Below are 26,959 nucleotides of genomic sequence, written 5' to 3' on the forward strand. Positions count from 1 at the left end.
GAGCTCTGCAGAAGAGCATCTCTGAACACACAACACGTCCAACCTTGAGGCGGATGGGCTACAGCAGCAGAAGAGCACACCGGGTGCCGCTCCTGTCAGGTAAGAACAGAAAACTGAGGCTACAATTCACACAGACTCACCAAAACTGGACAATAGAAGATTGGAGAAACGTTGCCTGCTCTGATGAGTCTCCATTTCTGCTGCCACATTCGGATGGTCGGGTCAGAATTTGGCATCAACAACATGAAAGCATGGATCCATCCTGCCTTGTATCAACGGTTCAGGCTGGTAGTGGTGGTGTAATGCTGTGGGGGATTAGTACCAATTGAGCATCGTGTCAACGCCTCAGCCTACCTGAGTATTGTTGCTGACCATGTCCATCCCTTTATGAGCACAGTGTCTCCATCAACTGATGGCTACTTCCAGCAGGATAACGCAGCATGTCATAAAGCGTGAATCATCTCAGACTGGTTTCTTGAACATGACAATGAGTTCACTGCACTCAAATGGCCTCCACAGTCATCAGAGCTCAATCTAATAGAGCACCTTTAGGGTGTGGCGGAACAGGAGATTCATATCCTGGGTGTGCAGCCGACAAATCTGCAGCACCTATGTGATGTTATCATGTTAATATGGAGCAAAATCTCTGAGGAATATTTCCAGTAGCTTGTTGAATTTATGCCATGAAGGATTAAGGCAGTTCTGAAGGCAAAAGGGGGTCCAACCGGGTACTAAGGTGTACCTATTAAAGTAGCCTGTAAGTGTATATACAAATCAATCCTCTATTTTTAAAATATTTTTTAAATTTAAGTAATCTTTTAATAAAAACATAACTCATAGCAAAAGCTTCAGCAATTTTTACAAAACATTTCAACACCAGCAGAAGCCTGGACTGAAGTGGCAAGTGTTGAACACATAACCCACATTCAGCATGAAGTAAGTCATCATTTCTTTACCTTTTAAACAGTATTTTCTTTTTTGTACTGTAAGTGCTTTAGAGTGCTCCTGTTGGCTAAAAAGATTTTAAGGAATAATTCGTCAAGAAAAGCAAAGTTTGCTGTATATTTCCTCAGGCTATCTGAGATGTAGGAGACCTTTCTTCTTCAACAGAGCATTAAAGATGATTTTCAGCTGAAGCAGTGGTCCTTGCCGATTCATAAAACGCAAGTCCATCACTTTAAAAATCAGCAACAGCAAATAAAACATATAAAGGCAAAATAAAATTAATATTAGGCATAACCACTCAAAAAAAAAGACTTTTACTGTTTGTTCAGACTACTCATTTAAAATGTGCTGAAACAACTCAATTCTTAAATCTTTTTTTTTTGGGACAACTTAATAATTTTTGCATATTTAAGTGGACTGAACATAAAATAACTAAGTTAACTTAATGGACATGAAGGAATTGCGATCATAGCATTTTTACACTACTGTACTCGAATAAAATAAGCTGAAGTAACAATTTGTGTCTTTGTTGGTCGATTTATTTGTTTTATGTTCAATCCTCTTAAATTTGTAAAAGAAAAGTCGAGTTAACTTTAATTGTTTTGTTTGCTTTTTGGGAAAAGTTGAACGTCAGAGTAATCTTGGGTGTTTTACGTTAAAGACTTTGGGCTCTATTTTGACGGTCCATGCGAAGGGCACAAACGCTTTCAGGGCGTGTCAGAATTCACTTTTCCTAATTTAAGGACGGAAAAATCGCGCCATAAGCGCATTCGCTATTTACAGGACGCAAAGTAAGAGTAAGTGGAAAAACTGAGCATTTCACAAGTAAACAGTTAACAGTTTTTTTTTTTTTTTTAACAGAAAACAGTCTACAGTGTGAGAATGAGAGATAAATGATCTACTTTCGCTTTCGTGGATAGGGAAACCTTTACGCACAGACATCAACTAGCCAATAAATAATTAATTTCATTTGTTAAGCGCAAATATTTGTTTCAAAACTATTTCTAAATTCAGTTCTAATTTCCAGCAAATGAATTAATGAACAATAATAACGAAGTGTGAAAAACTGAGTTATATCCTAATACACATGCTGTGTCCCATATGGTCTAAAACCTGACAGGTGGGCAAATCTAAGCTTGTTTTTAATAAAACAAATATAAATATGGATATAATAAATAATACTGCTAATAATAATAACATTATACAAAAGCAAATTGTTATGAATGAACTGAAAAAGCCTCCCGAGATGAAGAAGACATGAAGGCAGTGGTTTTTCATATTTAAGTAGGCTTGAAAATAATATGTTTTGTAATATTTTAATCCTTTATGTTTATATCCTATATATATTGTTGTTATGTCCTTTATATATCCTTAATATTTAATTTTTTTGAAATGTAAAGATATTTGCGTATTGCTCTACATCTTGTGTGTAGGCTATTAAGCAGTGTGTAAGCGAGGCGCAACTCTGCATCCGGGTTTTTTTTTTTCCTCAAATGAAAAATCTATTATAGTTTCTCAAAATAGCAACGCGGCAGCAGTGCGCCTCAGAACGCCTTCCTTTTTAGAGCAGAACGCCTGTGGGTGCACAAATGAGCGGTAATGCATTTGCTATTTAAGCAGCGTGGTGCAAAACGACACTTGCGTCAAGCTGAATGTATGATAGGGCCCTTTAAGTTTACACTAGGCTATGACGTTAAAAGGAGCATTCATAAAGATACTCATGTAAACGCCTTAATCATATTATTGTCTCATTCAGATTAGGGCAAATAATTTGATTTTGATATGTAAACGTAGTCAGTGTCACTTTTTTGCTTTTATCTCTGATGGTGATGAAAATATTTAGAATACGTTTATTTATTTCTTTGTGTTAGTCAGGAGCACAGCATTATGCTGTTGTTTATTGTCTGGTTTTCCGACTGTTGAGGTTTTGATATCAGCAAATGATCAGGTTTCATTAGCGCCGCACAGTCGCTGGCAGTAATTGAATTATGCGCTGCTGTGAGCTTCAGCTTAATCCTCATTAAGCCTGTAGAGATCACTCACGAGTTACCAGCAGTTACCCATATTGTTACGAATAGTAGTGTGTGTGTGTGTGTGTGTGTGTGTGTGTGTGTGTGTGTGTGTGTGTGTGTGTGTGTGTGTGTGTGTGTGTGTGTGTGTGTGTGTGTGTGTGTGTGTGTGTGTGTGTTTTTAATACAAATATTAGATTGGAATTAATTATCACAAGGGCCTATTTACTGAACGCTGTGCCATATGTTGTCTGATTTATACTCTTTTCAGTATAAATTAAATATGTATATGAAAGTTGTTTTAAAAACATAGACTTCCTCTTGTGTTTTACAAACTCTAAATGTTTTGTTTCACTAGTACTTGTGTGTATTCACATGTCTAAAAAATAAAATAAGCATTAGGCGGTTAAAACGCTACATAATTGTTATAATATGACACGTCTTTCTCAGCGGGGTTAAGTTGGTTTTGATTTAGAAAAAAAGCAGCACTTTTCCGACAGTCCCTTACTGAGAGCTCTGCTCAGCACGAGCTCTCTCTGCCTTAGCGCCAGACACCGCGCCAAAGCTCAGTTTGATTTTTTAAGGTAAACGAGCCAGCGCTAACTTGTCATGCTTGTCAAGCAGGATAAACAGTAAAACACCAGCACTAGAGACTTTACGGTCCTCACTTCGAAACGAAACAAAAGTAGAACCCTGCTGTTGAACTCCCTTCCTCCTCACCCCTGTCTATGAGGCGCCGAACTCTGTATCAGTGTGCAAGAGAGACCGTGTTCACTCCGCTCCGCGCTGAACCAGTGTTTTTTAATAATCAAACATCTCTGTGTTGCACGACACAACGAATCGATTATGAAATTCGTTGCCAACGCTTTTAGTGATTGATTTTAACGATTTAATCGATTCGTTGTTGCAGCCCTAGTTCATACATGCATACATTTAGCATTGTGTTTGTTTGTGCATGCTTGCTTATGTGTTTGTGGGAGTTAAAGATTATTATTATTATTACTTTATTATTATTATTAGATTTATTTATTTGTTTTTATCTTTATTTATTTTGTACTATTCTCCGCAGAGGTCAGCATGTTATATATATCTACTTATAAGTTTATATACACTTGTTTGTGTGTTGATATTATTTTGTTTAGGTTCAATTCTATTCATTCATTCAATTATTTTCCTTTGGCTTAGTCTTTGATTTATCAGGGGGCACCACTATACACACTCAGTCACACACACACTCTATAGAGTACAGCAAATTTAGTTTACCCAATTCCCCTATAGCGCATGTGTTTGGACTGTGGGGGAAACCGGGGCACCCGGAGGAAACCCACGCCAAGACTGGAAGAACATGCAAACTCCACACAGAAATGCCAACTGGCCCCGCCGGGACTTGAACCAGCGTCCTTGCTGTGAGGCAGCAGTGCTACCCACTGCGCCACCGTGCCACCCAATACTGCTATTCACTTTGCATATTTTATTTACCTTTTCCACCCTCTGTCTATTTATATTGCTTTATTTACATAATTAATACAATACAAGAAATAAAAGATTATGAAAACACTAACCGATGAACTGCGCGTGTAAACCACGTTTAAGTCAACAGGACCAGTTTTAGTTTCTTGTTTTCTTGTTTTCTAAAATGCAGCCACATTAGCATTATAAATGAGCTGAGAAATGGGCTGGAAATGAGTGAAACGATTGGCTCATTTTTCCAGTGTCACCTGCTCATTGCTGATATTAGCACTTAAGGATGTTGATCGAGAAACCCAGACGGAAATCAGACGCTCTCATTCTTCATACGGCCAATAGTGCACATTCAGCACACGCTAAACACACACACACACACATGCACAGACCCTTTGCCTGTTAAACGCTGGCTTTCAGTGATTGATTGGCTGTGTGGTGTTGCTGGTTCCCATCATTAGCTGGCTTTATTACCCTGTCGGTCATCTCCGCTACAAACCCGCACACGTCCCTGCCTTTATTCTCATCTGGAAACTCTGCGCTTTCATCCCACATCCCATTTACCCAGAAACCCACATTCATTCGCCGGCTGACACTTCTCATTGTGTGAATCTCGGGTTTCATTAGATCCTAAAACCGCATTGGTTGGTTTATTCCTGCTGGACGTGTGTAAGTTACACTAGTGTGGGGGGTTTCGGTTGTGCAAATGCTTTAAAATCTTGATGTGTGCATTTTAAAACAATGTTTTTATTCAATAAACTAGGGCTGACCTACAGTATGATGCCAGAATGATTTGGTTGTGTTTGTTGTACAATATTAGGAAAGAGCGGGGACAAAAGTAAAAAAAAAGAAAATCATAAAATTCTATTTTTAGAATGTAATGTGTTTAGCTGAAGGATAATTTTGCTGTGGTTATTAACTCACAAGTGTGGTCAATCAAAATCAGCTGTTATTTTGTATTACTGTAGAACAGGGCTATTCAATTAGCTGCCCGCAGGCCGAACTTGGCACCCGAGGCAATTTGTTCCGGCCCTCCAAATAGTTTGACCATCCAAAATAAATTTAGTTCAGTCCAAAAACCCCACACTCTTCACTTTAATCCGCCAACCCCACCCCCACCCCGCTCTTCACTTTCATGTGCGATCTCAATCGTGTAAATTCAATATACGATTCATAAATGCACAAATCCAATCTGTACTTTTAAAACACGATTCGTAAATACGCAATTCAATTTGTACGTTTAAAACATGATTTATGAATACGCAAATTCAATTTGTATGTTTAAAACACAATTCATAAATGCGCAAATCCAATTTGTATGTTTAAAACATGATTTATGAATATGCAAATTCAATTTGTACGTTTAAAACACTATTCATAAATGCGCAAATCCAATCTGTACGTTTAAAACATGATTTATAAATACACAAATCCAATTCGTATGTTTAAAACATGATTTATAAATGCGCAAATTTAATTCGTACGCTTAAAAAATGATTCATAAATGCACAAATCCAATTCGTAAATTCAAAACACAAATCATAAATACACAAATAAAATTCAGAAATTTAAAACATGATTTATAAATACACAAATCTAATTTGCAAGTTCAAAACACGATTCGTAAATACACAAATAAAATTCGCAAATTCAAAACAAGACAAATCCTATTTGTACGTTTAAAACACGATTCATAAATGCACAAATCCAATTCGTAAATTCAAAACACAATTCATAAATACACAAATAAATTCTAAAATTTCAAATACAAATCATAAATACACAAATAAAATTCACAAATTCAAAACACGATTCATAAATACACAAATAAAATTCGCAAATTCAAAACAAGATATATAAATACACAAATCTAATTCGCAAGTTCAAAACACGATTCGTAAATACACAAATAAAATTCGCAAATTCAAAACAAGACAAATCCTATTTTTACGTTTAAAACACGATTTATAAATATGCAAATCCAATTTGTGAATTTAAAATACGAGTCAAAAATACACAAATAAAATTGATGGATTCAAAAAACGATTTGAAATCACACAAATCCAATTCATAAATTCAAAGCACGTGCTGCATTCGAAACCAACTACTCAGTAAGTTCTGCATTTGAATTTAAACGTACTACTCAGCCGTCAGAAAAGTGCGTTCTATGAATGTGAGCAGTATGAATGGAACTCGGGCCTACTACATTCGCCATTTTGTCATGATCACGTGACCTTCTCGCGTCAGTTGCATCGCTTCACTCCCATTCATGAATTCTCTCATTGGTCATCATGGAATAGCGTAGCGTCTATCCAATGCGTCTATCCAAGTAGATAATTTGGGTACTTTTCGCATACTGACAACAACTCAGCTCACATACTGATTTTAGTGTACTTTATAGTATGAAAGTATGCGATTTCGGTTGGAGCTACGATTTGCAATTCCACAAATCCATATTGCTGTGTGATATGAATTTAATTTTGATAAATGTATTAATTTTAAGACTGATCTGACTCTATTTTCTCTCTCTATCTTTCTCTCTCTCTCTCTCTCTCTCTCTCGCTCGCTTAAGCTCAAGGTTAATCGCCGTGTGTTTTGGGCAGTTTTATGTTAATTTGTCTGAGTGTTGGCTTTGTGCTGCTGATTTTGAATGCTGCTGCTGTTGAATTAAGGGTTAAATGTCACCAACGAACATTTATGGAAAGTATTCCTCTGGGTTTTGATTATTTCTCTTTAAATATTTATAGTCAGCAGTACTGCGAATGGAGTGCTTCAGTGTCGTTGAAGAAAGCTTTATACCTTTAAATATGTTTTATATACATTTTAAATACAATTTTGGTGTCTTAGAAGTGAGATTTATACCCTTAAATACATTTAATATACATTTTATATTCATTTAAAATATGTTTTCGGTGCCTTTGAAGTGAGCTTTATACATTTAAATATGTTTTATATTCTATATTATACGTTTTAAATATGTTTTAAATACATTTTCGGTGCCTTTGAAGTGAGCTTTATACATTTAAATATGTTTTATACACTTTTTATATGTTTTAAATGCATTTTAAATATGTTTTAAATATGTTTTCGGTGCATTTGAAGTGAGCTTTATGCCTTTAAACATGTTTAAAATACATTTTCGGTGGCTTTGAAGCCTTACACCTTTACATAACTTTGATATACATTTTAAATACATTTTTGATGCCTTTGAAGTGAGTTTTATACATTTAAAATTTGTTATCTATTTGTTAAAATACATTTTTGTTTCCTTTTTGAAGTGAGCTTTATACCTTTAAATGCATTTAAATTATGTTTCATATTCCTTTTAAATACATTTTCGGTGCCTTTAAACTGAGTGTTTTGCTTTTAAATACATTTTATATACATTTTAAATAAGTTTTCGATGCCTTTGAAGTGAGATTTATATGTTTAAAATTAGTTTTGTATTCTTTTTATTACATTTTTGGTGCCTTTGAAGTGAGCTTTATACCTTTAAATGTGTTTAAAATACGTTTCATATTAGTTTTAAATATGTTATTGCTGCTTTTGAACTGCGTGTTATACTTTTAAATACATTTTTATACATGTTTTATAAATGTTTTCTGTGTGTTTTTAAAAGCTTATCAACTTATCAACAGCAGGACTCGCTAAAATATAATATGTACTACTTTTTGTTCTGTTTTATGTGTTATATATATTCAAATATTTTCATATTTTGTCTCATGTTGGGCATAAAACATTATTTTTTATGTAAAATGAGATTTGTACACCTCATTTACATGTATGTTTTATTTTACATTGGGAATCAATGTAATTGTACTATTATTTGATATCATACATCTTTATTTTTTTATGGTCATAGTGTATAGTGCTATTATTATGACATCCCATTAAATACAAATAAGGGCCTATATATAATTCATAGAGTAAAGTTTGAGTTTTGACTGGCGTTCAATTATTTGCTTTATTCAATTATTCAATTAAAGTGCATAAATTTACATAAATTATTGCAATATATATTATATTCATTGCTCATTTTCCATAGTCATCAATTATTAAAAATGATACTAGATGTATTTTGCATATTCTGTCACACAGCGGCTGGGATGAATTCACCATAGAGAGATTTGGCCCTAAAGAACTGGTTCAATTTACCCCAGTAGATGGCCTTTACTGACTTTCACAATTCCATAACTAATTATTGTTATTAATAACGTATATATGCAAATATACAGCATTAAAAAGGTTTCCTTTTTAAATGTGTATATGATTATAAATGTGTATCACCCTGTGAAGTTCTTTAATGTTAAAAAACATCTTTTTTTTTTTACAGATATTTTTGGATATATATATATATATATATATATATATATATATATATATATATATATATATATATATATATATATATATATATATATTAGTTATTTACCTATATTTTTTGACTAATATATTTAAACGCATTAATTTAGCTACAGATTGCCCTCCTTTTCTTAAATTGAAACATAATTTAGCGGTCAATATTGTCATTTATTTACAATATTGTCAATATTCTGTGTTCTGATTGGCCAGCTGATTCACCTCCCTAAAATCCCAGAGCGCTCTGATTGGCCAGCTGAACCCCTCCCTAAAAGCCCAGAGTGCTCTGATTGGCCAGCTGAAACCCACCCTAAAAGGCCAGAGCGCTCTGATTGGCCAGACAAACCCCTCCCTAAAAACCCAGAGTGCCCCGATTGGCCAGCCGAACCCCCTCCCTAAAAACCCAGAGTGCCCCGATTGGCCAGCCGAACCCCCTCCCTAAAAGCACAGTGTGCTCTGACTAGCCAGCTGAACCTCTCCCTAAAAGCCCAGATTGCTCTGATTGGCCCGATGAACTCCTCTCTAAAAGCCCAGAGTGCTCTGATTGGCCAGATGAACCCCTCCCTAAAAGCCCAGAGTGCTCTGATTGGCCAGCTGGACCCCTCCCTCAAAGCCCAAAAGGCTCTGATTGGCCATGTGAATCACCTCCCCAAAGGCCCAGAGTCCTCTGAATGGCCAGCTGAATAACCTCGCCAGAAGCCAAGAGTGTGTTCTAATTGGCCAGTTAAACCCCTCCCTAAAATCCCATAGTGCCCTGATTGGCCAGAGCCTAAAACCTCTGATTGGCCAGCTAAAACTGCACTGTGATTGGCCAAACACCTCAAACATGTAAAAAAAAAACTGTAACATCCCTTAACATAATTGTATGTATGTATTGTATGTCTTTGGGCTGTGTTATGCTAATGTTTCAACAATTGGATGATTTTGTTTCAGGCAGCTCAGAATCTGTGTTAAATCTCTATTATTGGACATTATGAATGTTATAAATGTGTAAACCTGCACAAACTGATGCGTCACAGACTAAAGGAAAAAGAAAGCAGAATAGTATGACGTTTTAAATAAAAGATCTCGCATTACGTCAGACAATATTGTGTAAGTGTGATCCTGAATAATGATGAAGTATCTTGATTAAAAGTTTTGGTTAATAATATCTCATATTTAACAACACGTCTTTTGTTTGCAGGTGGAGAATCGGCCCAAGTATTACGGACGAGAGTGAGTTTCATTTTATTTATTTCATTTATTCATTCATATATTCATTGGATGCTATATTTAAAGTATACAGTTTACAGTATTTTACTGTGAAATGACATTAAATGTCTTACAAAATGAGTATAGATGTTTAATAGATATTTATATTATAAAAAAATGTAAGCAGTTTCTCTGATTTCAGACTAATAACAAAGAATGCCCAGTATACTTTGCAATAAAAACAAACATTGATTTAAAATAAATCTATGATGTCCCTAGAGTGTGTGTGTGCGTGCGTGCGTGCGTGCGTGTGTGTGAAGTTTCAGCTCAAAATACTATACATATAATGTTTTCTAACTCTCTGAAACTGAACCTTTTAGGCTTTGATCCTATTTGTGGCGTTTTGACGACTGTCGCTTTAAATTCAAATGAGTTTGTGCTCTTTTCAGAAGAGGGCGGAGCTACAAATGTCTGTGTGTCGGCATAGTGGCAGATTCAAAAACAAAACTAACGTCCTATGTAGGGCTGGGCGATTTAGCAAAAAAAATAAAAAATCTAGGTTTTTTATAAAGTTTGACCGATTCACGATTTCGATTATTTTTTTTTTTTATTGTGTAACTTTTTTTATTGTGTAACTAGTCTTCTCAAAACATTAAAACAACATGACTGAAAGTAACTTAAAAAACATCTGGTTAAGGAACATTGTATTTTAAATGGGCATGTCAAAAAAAATCGGTCAAGATGTAAATAAATGTAAAACAAATTCACGGATAAATAGCAATGCTGAAGATTTGAATAAGACATATTTATGTAAATATCACATGGCAGGCTTTTACGTCCTTCATGTTGAGATCGAGTTTATCGACTTGATGAGGGAATGTCTTGACAATCCACACAGACGTGCAACAAGTAAAATCCTACATGACTTCACGCTTTAACAGGCAGTCAAACAAGTCGCACACCAGAAGCGCCAGAAACTAATAAGATGGCGCTCTGTGGGCCGGCTGAAATATGAACTGCTTCGTGAATCGTGGCTGGGCGGCGCCGGTGTGTGTATAGAAACCTGTTTAGAATTCTAAAATCCATGGCGCTCCATGATGCTGCGCTGCGCGTCGCCGAGAGGCGCTTCTGGTGTGCTTCCTGCTTCATACAGAGTGAACCAAAGCGCATTGGTGCCATTATAATGTGTTAAATATATTTTTTTTTTAAATCGCGATTTCTCGATTTAATTCAAATTTAAATCGTGTTAAAACGTAAATTCGAATTAATCGAAAAAATCGCCCAGCCCTAGTCCTATGCTAATGAGAGAGATGGTCACTAGTGGGTGGGGCTTTTCTTCTCTGATGACACTTACAAAGGGAGAATGTCAATCAAAGTGTTTCTGCAGACTGTGTTTATTAACCCTTATTATAAACAATAAAATAATACGTTTTACCATTAGAATCTGTTCATATTGTCACACAACTGTGTTTAAACCGCTTATAAAAGTGATTTTCTTTCAATTGTAATGTTTAAAAAACAGGTAAGAAGTACGCTACACTTTGAAAGCTGTTTGGGATTTAGACCCAATGATGCATTATTAATGTCGTCTGTCTGATTGGTTTGTGTATTGAAGGTATCATGGGTTGATCTCCAGAGAGGACGGGGACCTGCTGCTCAGTGTGGCTGAAGGAAGTTATCTGATCCGGGAGAGCCAGAGACAGCCGGGCACATACACTTTAGCTCTACGGTACCTGCAACCTTTGACTGAGCTTTCTCTAACCCAGATTTTCACTCTCTCTTCATGGTCTAAACCTAATCCTGCCGAATATGTGTGTGTGTGTGTGTGTGTGTGTGTGTGTGTGTTTGGTTTATTTTAGCTCTGGCTGATGTGTATGTTAGTAGAATAGGCACATCTTCAAATCGCATGCTATATGCAAATTAAACTAGACTATGTCGACTAGATACACTGCAATTTTATTTAATATTATTATTTACAGAACGTATATAAGCTGTATCTCTTATTTGGATTTAAATAATTTTATATGGAGGCTGTTAGTGTTGCCATAATACTGGAATTTGGTACCAATCGATACTGAAATTTAAAAAATGTCCATTTCCCGTGAACATTTAAGCACTGTTGAGTGCGTTCTTAAGCAGCGCTGATTTGCTGTTGTGTTCACCTGCTCAACAGAAATGACTGTGATTGGCTGTGAAGGTCATCAGTTCACCAAACTCACCTCTGTTTACTGAGTGTAAACAGATACAGGAACACTGGAGCGTTTTAAAGCCAAGATTCATCAGCGGATCGCTCGTATGTCAGCTTATAGACAAACTAGCTAATCGACGTGACTGAAACGTTCCAGTGTATGTGTTTGTTTGAGTGTGTATTTTTGTTTGTGGGTGCGTGCGTGCGTGTGTTTGTCTGTTTGTATTTGTGAGAGTGACCGAGACAAAAAAAAGTCTAGAGATAATCCCTTTAATCTGCTCGCTTGAACAAACGCCACACTGTTACACACACACGGCACGTGGTGGCTTTCTAGTCCAAACTGTCTCAGTCTCTGTGTGTGTGTGTGTGTGTGTTTGTGTGTGTCTCTCTTTCTCTGCTGTTCTTCATGTAATTCCTCAGAGGAAGTGTGTTTTGTCTTGTGTGCAAAAGTCTTGCATCAAAGAGCTCTATAGCCATCAGGCTCTAATGACATTAGCTTTTGTTGCTGTGTGTGTGTGCGTGTGCGTGTGTGTGTGCACTTGTTTGTGTTTGTGTGTACACTTGTGTGTGTAAATGTGTGCGCTTATGTGGGAGCGCTTGTTTGTGTGCTTATGTATGTGTGTGTGCATGTGTGAGTTTGTGTGTGTTTTTACACGCATGTTTGTGTGTGTGTGTGTGTAAATGTGAGTGTGTGTATGCATGTTTGAGTTTGCGTGTGTTTTTACATGTGTGTTTATATATGATGATATATATGGTGATATTGTTTGTGTGTGTTCGTTTGTGCTTATTTTTGTGTACTTGTGTATGCATGTTTGAGTTTGCGTGTGTTTTTACATGTGTGTGATATAGTTTGTGTGTGTTTGTATGCATGTTTGAGTTTGCTTGCGTTTATGTGTGTGAAAATGTTTGTGTGTGTTTGTTTGTTTGTGTTCATGTGTGTGTGTGTGTGTGTGTGTGTGTGTGTGTGTGTGTGTGTGTGTGCGCGCTTCTATGCGTGTTTGAGTTTAGTGTGTTTTACATTTTTTTTTGTGTGATATAGTGTGTGTGTGTGTGTGTGTTTATATATGTATGTGTGTTTGTATGCGTTTGAGTTTGCATGTGTTTTTACATGTGTGTTTAACTGTGTGATAATGTGTGTGTGCGCGCGTGTGTGTGTGTGTGTTTATGTGTGTCTTTGTTTGTGTGTTTGTGTGTTTGTTTTTACATGTTTGTTTACCTGTGTGATGTGTGTGTGTGTGTGTGCGTGTGTGTGTGTGTGTGTGTGTGTGTGTGTTTATGTGTGTCTTTGTTTGTGTGTTTGTTTTTACATGTGTGTTTACCTGTGTGATGTGTGTGTGTGTGTGTCTTTATGTGTTTGTTTTTACATGTGTGCGCTTGTACGTACATGCCTGCGTGCGTGCATGCATGCGTGCGTGCTTGTGCGTGCGTGAGTGTGTGTGTGTGTGTGTGTGTGTGTGTTTATGTGTGTCTTTGTTTGTGTGTTTGTTTTTACATGTGTGCGCTTGTATGTACATGCGTGCGTGTGTGTGTGTTTACATAGTATCCGGTCATCATATTGATCAGCATATGAGCTCTTGCCTTCAATCTTCTACAAAACCAAACACGGGAAACTGATACAACCAGAGATCTGTGTGTGTGTGTGTGTGTGTGTGTGTGTGTGTGTGTGTGTGTGTGTGTGTGTGTGTGTGTGTGTGTGTGTGTGTGTGTGTGTGTGTGTGTGTGTGTGTGTGTGTGTGTGTGTGTGTGTGTGTGTGTGTGTGTGTGTGTGTCCATGTTGTTATATCTCAGTGGATCATCTGTGAGCAGCGGTGTGTGTGTGTGTGTGTGTCAGTCTCTCACGTTGTTCTTTTCTCCCTCAGCTTTGGGAATCAGACCCGAAACTTCCGCCTCTTCTACGACGGGAAGCATTTTGTGGGGGAGAAGAGATTCGAGTCGATCCACGACCTGGTGACAGACGGTCTGATCACGCTCTACATCGAGACCAAAGCAGCCGAGTACATCTCCAAGATGACCATCAACCCCATCTACGAGCACGTGGGCTACACCACGCTCAACCGCGAGCCGGCGCTCAAGAAAACACTGCCCGTCTGTAAAGACCTGCCCGACGGAAAACACTCGCCTGCAGAAGACAGCGGCCTGGAGGAAAGGGTGAGACTCACTATTACTGATCAGTTACCCAGCATGCCTCTGTGGAGAGATGCACCGATTACTGATGTTTAAAGGCCCATGAAACCCCCTCGTTTCAGCAGAGGGTTTTCACACCTCTACTTTGGAAAAAGTCGGAAAAGTGGGCGTGTCCAGCTCTGTTTAGGGGGGAGTGTCGGAGGAAGAAAAGAGGCGTGGTGTGGGAGTGTCTATTTGGGCACGCTGAGTTTCAGAGTCAAAACACACACACACACACACACACACACACGGGAGAAAGTGACTGTGTTTACATGGACATCTGTAGTCGCATTATTGGCCAAATTATTAAATGGTGGACTTTAAACTCACTTGGTGCAATAGCTAACTTGGTTACGAACAAACTGAATAAACAAAGAGCACTGGTCACTCACTTACCAAATCTGTAGAGACAGGACAATCACCAGCAACTAGAGCCGTGTCTTTATGAAGAGGAGACTAACGTTACAAGCGAATCCGGATCTCAGCGTTTGCAGATGAGAACAGCTCTCAGGTAAACAATAATCCTCCTTAGACACGTAAGTTATTGTTGTCGCGCGTCGCGTACACTGTTAATCCACACGTGACTCCAGCTGAGCTCTCACAGAGAGAAAATGAAAACAAAACTGAACTGCAGCAAACTATAAAAGCAACACTTCACGCTTGTTTTACCAACACAACGTGGCGTCTCTGTCGTCTAAACACTGTGACAGTAATGAATATTAATGAAGTTGCACAATAGAGCGCGCTGATTGGTTTGAACCAAGCTTTACTCATGCATTAATGCAGCACACTGTAAGACGTAATAAGACACACTCTGGCACAGACGTCCAGTCTGCATGCTGGAATACACGCTATTATGTCATGACCGTGACGCAGCTTCAAAAATTCGTTTCAAACCGGAAGTACGAATTTGCTTAAAATGACGCAAAAACAACCAATTTACACTTTTTAGTGAAATATAGGTGTCCTAATAGTGTTTTTAGCAGTGTGGGACACATATACGACTGTCAACAGCTCAAAACATGTGCTTTGGTGTTGTGGATTGTCCTGTCTCTACAGATTTGGTAAGTGAGTAACCAGTGCTCTTTGTTTATTCAGTTTGTTCGTATCGAACTAAGTTAACTATTGCACCGAGTGTAAACATGTTACCACCACAACCAAACTTTAACCTCGTGTAGGATTTTCCCCGCATTTCGTGACCGGAATAACACACGCGGCTTTCTGACGCTACCTGCCGTGTGCATCTAAGTTTCTGGGAAATGCAGAGGGTGTTTTTCTCTGATTCGCCGTGCGGTATCAAACATTGCATGAAAAATACACGCTTAGAGCAGTTCCTCGAATCAAATATCTTGTTTGTCGCGAGGGGCATGAATGAATTCCCTGAATGAAAGAGCCAAACTGCAGTTAAAGTCCACCATTTAATCATTTGGCCAATAATTTGACTACAGATGTCCATGTAAACACAGTCACTTTCTCCCGTGTGTGTGTGTGTTTTGACTCTGAAACTTGCGCTTGCCCAAATACACACTCCCACACTATGCCTCTTTTCTTCCTCCGACACTCCCCCCTAAACAGAGCTTGACACGCCCACTTTTCTGACTTTTTCCAAAGTAGAGGTGTGAAAACACCCTGCTGAAATGAGGGGGTTTCATGGCCCTTTAAAATTACATCCTGCACCACCTCTTGAAGCTTTCCAATTGTTTAGATTCTTTGTTCATCCCTCTGTCTGTGCTCACTCTCTGGCCTCAGTTAATGCTCGGTTTACACACTTTTTTTTACTATGATATATGCAAGTACCGAATAGAGATCAGCTGAATTAAAATCCAAAAATGATCCAATAACGAGTTAATATCCCTGTGATCGGTGCATCTCTTCCTCTTGTGTCTGTGTGCTCTTCCTCAGTGTGTATTGTGCTTTAATTGTAATGAATTTGGCCATCAGTTGACCTCTGTCATGTGTTTCTGGGGTCAAGTGATGAGCTATGGCATCTATAAATATGACTTGTGCTGTGAATCTGATCCCTCAATGCCATCATGGCCTTGTGCACCAGTCCGACTGTGAACTTTTAGCTTCAGCCGTTTGTTGTTATCCGAATCAGTCTGTCTACGATGATGCACATTTTTGTTCTAGCGAGTTTTTGCTCAAACTGTAGCAAATTGTGCAGCATTTTATTGTTTCGCTGTGAAATTATTCACAAATATACACTTGCTCTTTATCTTTCTGTCTCACACACCCTAACATACACACAGAAAACCATCTGTGTTTCCCATTTTCAAAATAAGAGTCCCACATAGATAAGTTAAATAGAAACTTGACAAAGGAAGGAAAACAATCATTGTTATCTCACTAGGAAATGTTGTGGCTTATCTAACGCAGCCTGTGGCTTGTGTGTTAATGATCCTAGGGATGTCCAAACTCAGTTCTGTAGGTGCCGGTGTCCTGCAGATTTTAGCTCCAACTTGCCTCAACACACCTGCAAGGATGTTTCCAGAAAGCCTAGTAAGAGCTTGATTAGCCAGCCCAGGTGTGTCTGATTGGGGTTGGAACTAAACTTTGCAGGACACCAGACCTCCAGGACCGAGTTTGGACACACCTGTCCTAGAGCAACACTTCAGTCTGTGTTTTGTCTAGTGATCTTCTCCTGATGATGCAGCTCCTCTTGATGTCCGGATGATATTAAACGTGACCTAAAGTACATGCAAATCTTGAGGGTGTGCCCTGGGAGTCACGCAACAGTCTGCTTTGTGTTCTGACAGGCCTATTTTTCACCAGGGTTTTACATGAGAACGAGGAAACACTGGTATCTGATGTAGAGGTCTGCATTCCCGCGGCTGTCCCGCGGCGCGGGAATAAACTTCTGAATAAATCGCGGGAGCGGTCGGTAACGGGTTTAATTTGGGCGGGCTGTCTAGCAATATCGCGGATATTGCTATGCGAATGAGAGAGAGAGAGAGCTTTCCCAGATAGCAAAATACACTCGGGCCAGTTCCGGCTAGATTCTCGCCTGCCGGAGACTTACTACTCGGCCCGGCTTCGGCTGCCGGACTTGGGCCGGATGCTTGTGGACTCGCTGCCCGATTCTGGCCCGAATCAATCGGGCCAGATGCGGCGGCCGTAAGCATCCGTGCCGGAATCGGCCCGAGAGTAATGTGCGGAGCTGGCACGACTCAGTATTTATATACCTTTATATAAAACCTTTAGGTATTACATTGGTTCTTGATACATGGTATTACAAGCCTTTGAGTTGATATAACAGCAAACGCCTGTGTGTCTGCTTGGTGTTTGTGTGTGTGTTAGTGCGCGCGCGCACGAATGAGAGAGAGCTTGGTCTGTCTGTGTGTGTGTGTGCTTGGTGCTGTGTGTGTGTGTGTGTGTGTGTGTGTGTGTGTGTGTGTGTGTGTGTGTGTGTGTGTGTGTGTGTGTGTGTGTGTGTGTGTGTGTGTGTGTGTGTGTGTGTGTGTGTTTATACAGACAGCTTGGCTGTCTGGACTGTATAGCTGGGTGATTTTCGGTTTTGCAGGAAACGGGGCGGGTCGGGCAGGACAACAAATTCTTTAATATAAGCGGGAGCGGTCGGGTTCGGGCTAAAACCTGGCGGGTGCGGGCAGTAGCGGGATTCAAAATTTAGTCCCGCGCAGATCTCTAGTTTGATGCTCGCAGTATCACCATTTCCATACTGAACTCTTATTATTCGAGGTACACCCTGATTTTCTTTATTATGGCACCTTTAAAAACACGTCCAAATGGAAGTCTTTGACACTATTGGATTAAAGTTCAACTTTAGAATGACTCCACAAGTCATGTGTTTTGAACTGTAGTTCCTGCTTAATTATAATCCCAACTTGACATTGCAGATCCTGCGATTTCCACGACATTTTGCGTGAAATCCTGAAGGATCTGTCAGAATGTCGGTGGGATACGAGTGTCAGCAAAACGGTGTTAGGTTTATTCAGATGTCCGGCTGTTTTAGTGCTGTTTTCATATCAGGATAACCACATATCTTGTCGTCATGTTTGATCAAATTGAGACAAGTGGCTGTTGAGCGAGTGTAAATTGGCAGTCCTGCTTATATGAGTGTTTTTTTATTTCTCGAATGAATGAGTGTGTGAAGGTGTAGTTGCATCGTCCAGCAGGTGTGTGTTTGTGTCGTGCAGTTGTGATTGGCCTGGAGTTAAAGAAGAGCAGCTGACAGATGCGCAGGGTGGATTTATCTCTGCAGTAATTAATTCATGCATGTAATAAGGCAATCAGTGCTGATTTAAATGTGCTGTAATTACTCACAGCGGCTCATCGCACAAACAATGGCTGCAAAGGGCTTTTTTCAAGGGCATAAATATTATGACGATTCAGTTTGTGTATTAATTTGATGATCTCACGTCTGTGTTTAACAGATAAAGCTTAGTTTGTTGTGTGCATGGTCTGTTTGTGGCCGTGCATGTTCAGTTTATAGATAGAACATGAGGAAGACTTAATATCAGGTAGTAGCGATGCACCAAAATGAGTGTCAGACTATTTATTTTATTCTTTTTGGCTTTTTATAATTTTTTAGTTTTTTATTTTGTAATGTTTGAAAGAACAAACAAACAAAATGATTATTTTGGTATTGAGATTAGTTTATTTTTGTTTAATCTATTTTTATTTTGTTATGTTTGAACAAACAAACAAAAAAAAAATATTTATTTTATTTAACTTTATTTTTGTTTTGTGTATTGTTTTATATAAATTTTTTTGTTTTGTTTGAACAAACAAACAAATTCATGATTATTTTAGATTTGTTTTTATATTTTTTTGTTTTTTGTTTTTTGTTTAAATGAACAAATGAGTTTATGGTTCTTACATTATTTAATTTTTATCTGAGCACAAACTTTTTTTGATCAAACGAACAAACAAATTTATGATTTATTTTATTTTGGTTTTGTTTTTTGTTAATAAACAAGCAAATTTATGATTCTTAAATTATTTTCATACATTTTTATCTCACCGCCAACATTTTAGTTTGGTTTATTTATTTTTATTTTTTTGGTTTATTTTTGTTTCGTTTAAAATGAATAACAAATGTATGATTCTTTTTACATTTGTTCTGCAGATTATTTTATGATAATTAAAGATTATTTATTTTTGTTTATTTTGGTGTTGTATTGTTTTAACGAACGAACAAAAAAACAAACAAGTTTATGCTTCTTAAATTGTTTTTTATCATTTTTATCTGACCATTATTTTTTTTGTCTTTTGTTTTGTTGATGAACACATGAACGAAGAACACATGAACGATGAACACATAAACAATGAACACATGATGATGAACACATGAAATGAATTATTCTTTTATTGTATTTTAGTTTATTTGTTGTTGTTTTGTTTTTGTTTGAATAAATGAACAAATTTAAGGTTCTTAAATTTTTTTAGAATTTTCAGATTTATCTGACCACCAACATTTGTTTTATTTATTTTTGTTTTGTTTGAAGAAATAAACTTATGATTCTTTTATATTTGTTTTGTTTGGCTCAAACAAACAAGCAAATTAATTCATGATTATTTATTAATTTATAAGTTTAGTTTAGATTATTTTCTTTTTTTTTTGAGTGTACAAAGGATTTTATATTTCCTAAATTATTCTCATAGTTTTCATCTGACCACCAACATTTTTTTTCTTTGTTGTTTGAATAAACAAACAAATTTTTGATTCTTTTATCTATATTTAAGTTTAAGGTTTTTTTTTTTTTTTTGGTTTGTTTGAACGAATGAATGACCTCCAACATTTATTTTGTTTTTGTGTTTTGTTTTAACAAACAAACAAACAAACAAAGTTTTGGTTTTTAAAATTTTGTTTTTTTGTTTTGTTTTGTTTTGTTTTGTTTTGGTTTGGTTTGGTTTGTTTTTTGTTCTAACAAACAAACAAACTAATGATTTTTTTATTATAATCTGACTGTATAAATGTGACCATAAACCACAATTAAAATGTATAAAATCAAAAATCTGAATAAATAATCTGTACATTGCTGGATGTTTTTTTTTTTTTTTTTTTTTTTTAGGTTTGGACAATATTTGAGACACAAATATTTGAATATCTTGAATAATTAATATTGTAATCAATATTTTGCTGAGAAAGACAGTCATCTCCTGTTGTTAGATATTGGAAAAACAAACCCCTCTTCTGACCTTCCTGTGTCCTATAGTGGCTTTAGACCTTTAATAACAGTCCTCAGATGAGAGGTTTTATTGATTAGCAGCCCTTTTAAGAACAAAAACAAATTAACTTGTCCTTTTCAGCCATAATTATAACATCATGCAGATATTTTGAAGCTTTTCAGTCCAATAGTTCAGCTCAGTTTGAATCTTTATCGAGTCTTGTGATTCATGAAAAGTTAAAGGTTTTTAAAGTAGTTCCTCCTCAGCTGATGTTTGGGACAGTGAGGGTTGTTGTGTAAGATGTTCTGCTCTCGCACAGTTACCTGCGGCAGTGAGAGAGACGCTGTGTCTCGGTTGCTCCGGGACGTTCAGAGCTCATTTCATAAGCACTTATATAAGATGAGCTTCCTTACTAAGCAAAGTTTCTCTTAATCGCCGTCAAACTAGTTTGTTACACAATGCTTGCAGCGGTGGTCGTAGCATAAGTCATTTCATAACTCTTTTTCTCACACTCGCAAGAAGATTTTTGCTGCTTGTTTAAAACGAGCTGAAACAATTCTTGAGTTTTTTTTATTATTTGGGGAGGGGGGGGGGGGGGCATCTTAATTGTTTTATGTTTAATTCACTTAAATTTAGGTTACCTTGATTAATTATTTTTGTACCAACACAAATCGATTGAGTAGACTCCTGCATTTTTTACATTTCGCTATCTGACCTGAATAGGGCTCATGAGAAATCAACTATGCCTGGATTTTTTAGTGAGTGAAATTAGACAAACTTGGCGGGGGGGCTTGTGTCCTAAAAGTTTGAAAACCTCTGCTTTAGAGCAGGGGTTCCCAACCTTTTTCAGCCCCAAAATAGCAATGCCAGTGACTCTCGACCTCCACTAATCCTTAAGGTTATTATAAATATACAAACGTTGTGCACACAACAATAAGCCTAAATAAACACAAGCACACTGACAACACAAAGGGCCCTATCATACACCCAGTGCAATGTGGCGCAAGGCACGACGCAATTGTTGTTTGCTAGTTTCAGCTTGGCGAAAGAGCGCGTTAGTTGTGCACCTCGCTTACACACTGCTTAATACACACAAGATGTAGAGCAATACGCAAATATCTTTACATATAAAAAATAATTAAAATATTAAGGGTATATATAGGATATAATAAGGATATATATAGGATATAATAAGGATATATATAGGATATAACTATAAAGGATTAAAATATTACAAAACATATTATTTTCTAGCCTATATAAATATGAAAAACCACTGCCTTCATGTTTTCTTCATCTCCGGAGGCTTTTTCAGTTCATTCATAACAATTTGCTTTTGTATAATGTTATTATTATTAGCAGTATTATTTATTATATCCATATTTATATATGCTTTATTAAAAACAAGCTTAGATTTGTCCACCTGTCAGGTTACAGACCATATGGGGTACAGCATGTGTATTTGGATATAACTCAGGTTTTTGAGCACACTTCATTATTATTGTTCATTTATTCGTTTGCTGGAAATTAGAACTGAATTTAGAAATAGTTTTGAAACAAATCTTTGCTCTTAACAAACAAAATTAATTATTTATAGCCTAATTGATGTCTGTGCGTACAAAGTTTCCCTATCCACGAGAGCGAAAGTGAAAGTAGATTATGAGATGCCTTATCTGTCATTCTCGCGCTGCAGATGCTCTGTTTAACTGTTTTCTTGCTAGTGAAATGCTCAGTTTTTCCACTTACACTTACTTTACGTCATGTAAATAACAGATGCACCATGGCGGGACGCAACTGACTCTTAAAGGGAATGGGAGATGAGACTCTGATTGGTTTATTCTCAAAACACATTTTTTTATAGACATTTATTAATTTGTTTGATTTAATATTAACCTCACCTAATGATGGCACAATGTTTTCAGTACAAGTCTATTCTTTGTTTAATTTTGGAGACCACAACTCCGTGATCATTCTCAATATTTAGTTTTGGGCTGTATTTATTTTTAATGTAATGTATTTTATGTAGATATTAAATACTTTTTTTTTATCTTCTGTGGGTTATCATTTCTTTAGGGCGGGATTATCAGTCCTTTAGGGTGGGGCTATCAGTCGTTTAGGGCGGGCCTATCAGTGAATCGGGGCACGGCTATCAGTCCTTTAGGGCGGGAATATCAGTCATTTAGGAAAGTGCTATATCAGGGCAGTGGTTCCCAAAGTGGAGGTCGCAACCCCCCCTCCCCATACCTAAATTAACCTAGTTAAGCCTTTAAATGTCACTTTAAGCTTGCTATCTTGAAGAATATCTAGTCAAATATTATTTACTGTCATCATGGCAAAGATAAAATAAATCAGTTATTAGAAATGAATTATTAAAACTATTATGTTTAGAAATGTGTTGAAAAAAATCTTCTCTCTGTTAAACAGAAATTGGGGGAAAAATGGGCTAATAATTCAGGGGGGCTAATAATTCTGACTTCAACTGTATATGTGTATGTATATGCGTATATATGTATATATGGTCTGTTATATCAAGGGATGGGGCTTTACAGAGGATATAAGCCACGCAAACCTCCCACAAAGCGAAACAAAGTCTGTCAGAAAAGCAGAGCATGCTGTCATGAATAATTAAGTGAAGCATCTTCTCTTGGATAAGGGCACAAAGTCTCATCAATATTTATGACACACAGACACATCACAAAGTAGGACTGTAATGTGCCACTTCCTGTGATGTCGAAACAGTGTAGATTTCCAACCCGGAGTATAAATATTGCACAAAAAACGCTCACAATTGACCAGTTTTCTTTATGCAAGTAAAGATTCCCACGGGTCATACTGTTTCCGCAATATCGCAGTATTTAAAAAGGTCTTTTCCCTTTATTAATCTGGGGTCGCCACAGCGGAATGAACCGACAACTTATCCAGCAAGTTTTTTTACGCAGCAGATGCCCGGAGCACCCGGAGGAAACCTACGTGAAGGCAGGGGTAACATGCATACTCCACACAGAAACGCCAACTGAGCCGAGGTTCGAACCAGCAACCCAGCGACCTTCTTGTGAGGCAACAGCACTACCTACTGCGCCACTGCCTTACCCTATTTTATCTTCAATCAACTTAAATTAATAAAAACTTATACGCTAACTTAATTCTTTCATGTTGTCCCAACCCATATTGTGTGGAACCTAGCATTTTTTTTGTACAGTGCAGACTTTAACCACATACGTTTTTGCTTGAACTATGCCTTATTTGTTATTTTTACTAAAAATGCCAAATGACACCTTTAATAATATTTTACACACTGACATCTGACAGTTATATTTACTATATCTGTTTCATCAAAGTATTCCTCATGTTGTGGTTCAGTCAGAGCAGACAAAGCCACTGCAGTTCCTCTTGATTGGCTGAGAATCTGTGGACGAGCCAATCAGCTTTGTTGTTTTTGTTTGACAGTAGAGAGAGAGAGAGAGAGAGAGAGAGAGAGAGAGAGAGAGACTGTTTAATGGATAATGTGCTTGTGGTAATGAGACGTAGACAAGCACTCTGTGAGGAGCTTCATTGAGTGAGCCAGAGCTGATTTGACGGTTGTTCGCCGTTGTGTATTTTGTCATTGTGGAACCACCGGCCTCAGTTCACTCTCAATAGGCCCGTTATAAGATTATCACACGGGCAAAAAAGATCCTTCACTCTTTTGTGTCCCTGCTCTTCAACACTGGCCTCAAAGGGAGTCTATGTTGAAGCGCAGTCTACAGTCAAAACGATTAATCCTAATTTTTCTTATTCAAATATTTCCCAAAATATTTTTTGTGTGAATTTTTCACATATTTCGTTTGTCATCTTTTTTTGTCCTCAAACTGCGTCTCATTTAAAGCCTTCTGTTGTGTTTTGTTGTGATTTTTGACTATTATAGCTGTGAAATCAGTCAGCGTAGTGATCTGGAGCGGTTATACACTCAAAAGCTGCCGCAACTACTTTGGCTGTGTGTTTATCTGAAAATAACTGCACTCTTTGAATGTTCAGCAGCCAATCAGAATGAAGCATTCAGGGTTCGTACAGGTGCTGGAAATGCTGGAAAATACTTGATTTTTAATATAGTGTTTTCAAGATTGGAAAAGTGCTTAGATTTTGGACAAAGTGCTTGAACTTGCTTGAATTTGAAATTGCAGGGCTCGAAATTTGTTCACCGGATGTGCAGATTTAGGAAACATTCACGCAGAATGCATATTTGCACCAAAAAACGCCAAAAGCAGTGCTCAGGAATAGTTTAAAACAGCTGATGTGTCAACTTGCTGCAGTAAACAAAACCTGCAGTGCCTGTAAATAAAATAAATACTAATAAAAAGTAATATTGATGAAAGCTTACAAACTATCGTTTCCATATTTGGTGACTGATTTTTAAAACAGTTGACATTGGAACCGTTTATTAAGTTGTTGTTACATGACTTTTGAATAGCAATGCACGTGAAATATAATGAACGACGTCATGAAAGTTTAGTACTACCCCCAAACAAAATCTGACTGTAAGCTAATTTTTGAGATATCAGCTTTAGGTAAGAGACCAAACTTTATCCAATAACTGAACTTGTTTAATTTATTTATTTTTTAGCATATTTAGTAGGGGTGATTTTTAATCGAAATCGATCAATTTATGCTCAATTTCGATTATCGAATCAAAAAATAGAATGGTCGATGCTGCCACGCCCCCATGTCACGTCAGCTTGGCTTGCCAAGCGGGAAAATAACAGGCTTGTTGAAGTGCTTGTTAAACTGCAGAAGCAGGAGACCCGTCGACAGATCTTAAATCCTCTCCTCTTTCAATGAAGTCGCCGGTGTGTAAGCATTTTGGATTTCCAGTGAGTTATGTTGACAACGTTCTTGTTGTCGACAAAAAAAACACAGTTTTGCAAGCTCTGCTATGTACGTATTACGTACGGTTCGTCCGATAGACAACACCGGCATAGCGATCCTCCACCTGCCCCCGTTGCAAATCCGCTGGTGAAAAGTTCACACTCAGGCCCTGTTTACACTGTCTTTGTTTTTTGTTTATGTTGGCATTTTAGAACGACAACGATTTGACATCCACAGTGGCGTGTAGCATTTCTGAGCAGCCCTCCTTCCTCTCTACCTCTGAAAATGCACATCACGTGACCACACAGACACAGACGCACACACAGCCATGCGCTCAAGACAGCAGGTCCAGGCAGTCAGAGGACTGCTTCAATCTTTCACTCACTTGTACTTAGTCATTTTAGCGAACACCTCAGATACTGTTGGCTGTGCGTCTTTTTTACCGAAGCCATTATACCGACACAGATCACTGCCTATTCACGAGTCCCGCAGAAAAATTGATTGACAGGTGGTAATTATGTGTGTATCTTGCCTTTATTCATTTACTGTATGATTTGTTTATGGGTAAAACAAAGACCATGCAGGTCAGGTAGTTTAAACGGTAGGCTACAAATAATTAATTGGTCATTAATTAATTAATTATTCATAATCGAAAATCGAATCGAATCGTGCCTTTAGAATCGGAAATGTAATCGAATCGAGGATTTGGAGGATCGTGACACCCTTAATATTTAGATGAACTATCCCAATAAATGTATGCTCCAAAGTATTCAACAATTTAAGTTGAATTGTTATACTGTGTTTTTTTTTTTTTAAATAGCACAATGAGTTTAGACGTGAAAATGTACATACAGCACATATAAACGCAATTTACCATGCTAAAAAAGCAGAAAAATGCACTTTGAAAGTGCTGGAATTTGAAGTTGGAAAAGGTGTAAGAACCCTGAGCATTCAACCCTCCTGTAGTATAATGACGTTTGTGGTTAACAATAATAACGACAATCATTTTCACACATTAAACCGTCAAACATTTATAGATGAACACTGTAAAGGGACAGTAAGATGCATGTTTAAGCGTCTGAGATTCAGATTTAGCAGCATGACGAGTGACTCAGAGATGCTGCAACATCATGAAACACACACAACCCCATGCATTTATTTAATTAAATCAGTACCTCTGTGATCTGATAATCACACTAAGCCATATAGTACTTTGATTAATCCCGCAGCCCTACATTTTGAGGTCAATGTATGTTAAATATTAATTTGTCTGCTACAGATTGCCCTACTTGCTGTACACCGCAGTTTATAGACCGGAATTCAATGTGGATGTCACTGTAACAATCACTATAACTGTAACAAGAGCCGATTCAATCATATCTTAACATGAAAACATCTGTCATGACATTAGTTGTCAATATATGCACCTTTTTGGATTCTCACAAGCTATGGAATGTAAAACCGGATATATGTTAGGGCAGCACAATACATCATTTTAGCAACGATATCGCAATGTGTGAATACGCAATAGTCACATCGCAGGACATGCAACGTGGCGTCAGGATTATAGTTGAGTTTACAGCTTATAAAGCTTATTAAAGATTATAGAGCAAGTTTAAAGTGTTTGGGCACAAGGAAAATTACATTAGTAGCTTTAACAAAGATTCATTGT

General features: G+C 37.4%; 1 protein-coding gene across 1 annotated transcript in view; it reads left to right on the forward strand.

Moving 5' to 3' along the window:
* The window catches only part of chn1 (chimerin 1), a 96,563-nt gene that overhangs the window by 15,635 nt on the left and 53,969 nt on the right, over nucleotides 1–26,959 (forward strand). Inside the window, 3 exon segments of the mRNA NM_213000.1 lie at nucleotides 9,958–9,989; nucleotides 11,581–11,694; nucleotides 14,013–14,301. Of these exon segments, the coding sequence (NP_998165.1) occupies nucleotides 9,958–9,989; nucleotides 11,581–11,694; nucleotides 14,013–14,301 (435 nt within the window).

This window comes from Danio rerio, chromosome 9 (assembly GCF_049306965.1).
Source record: "Danio rerio strain Tuebingen ecotype United States chromosome 9, GRCz12tu, whole genome shotgun sequence".
Taxonomy (NCBI): domain Eukaryota; kingdom Metazoa; phylum Chordata; class Actinopteri; order Cypriniformes; family Danionidae; genus Danio; species Danio rerio.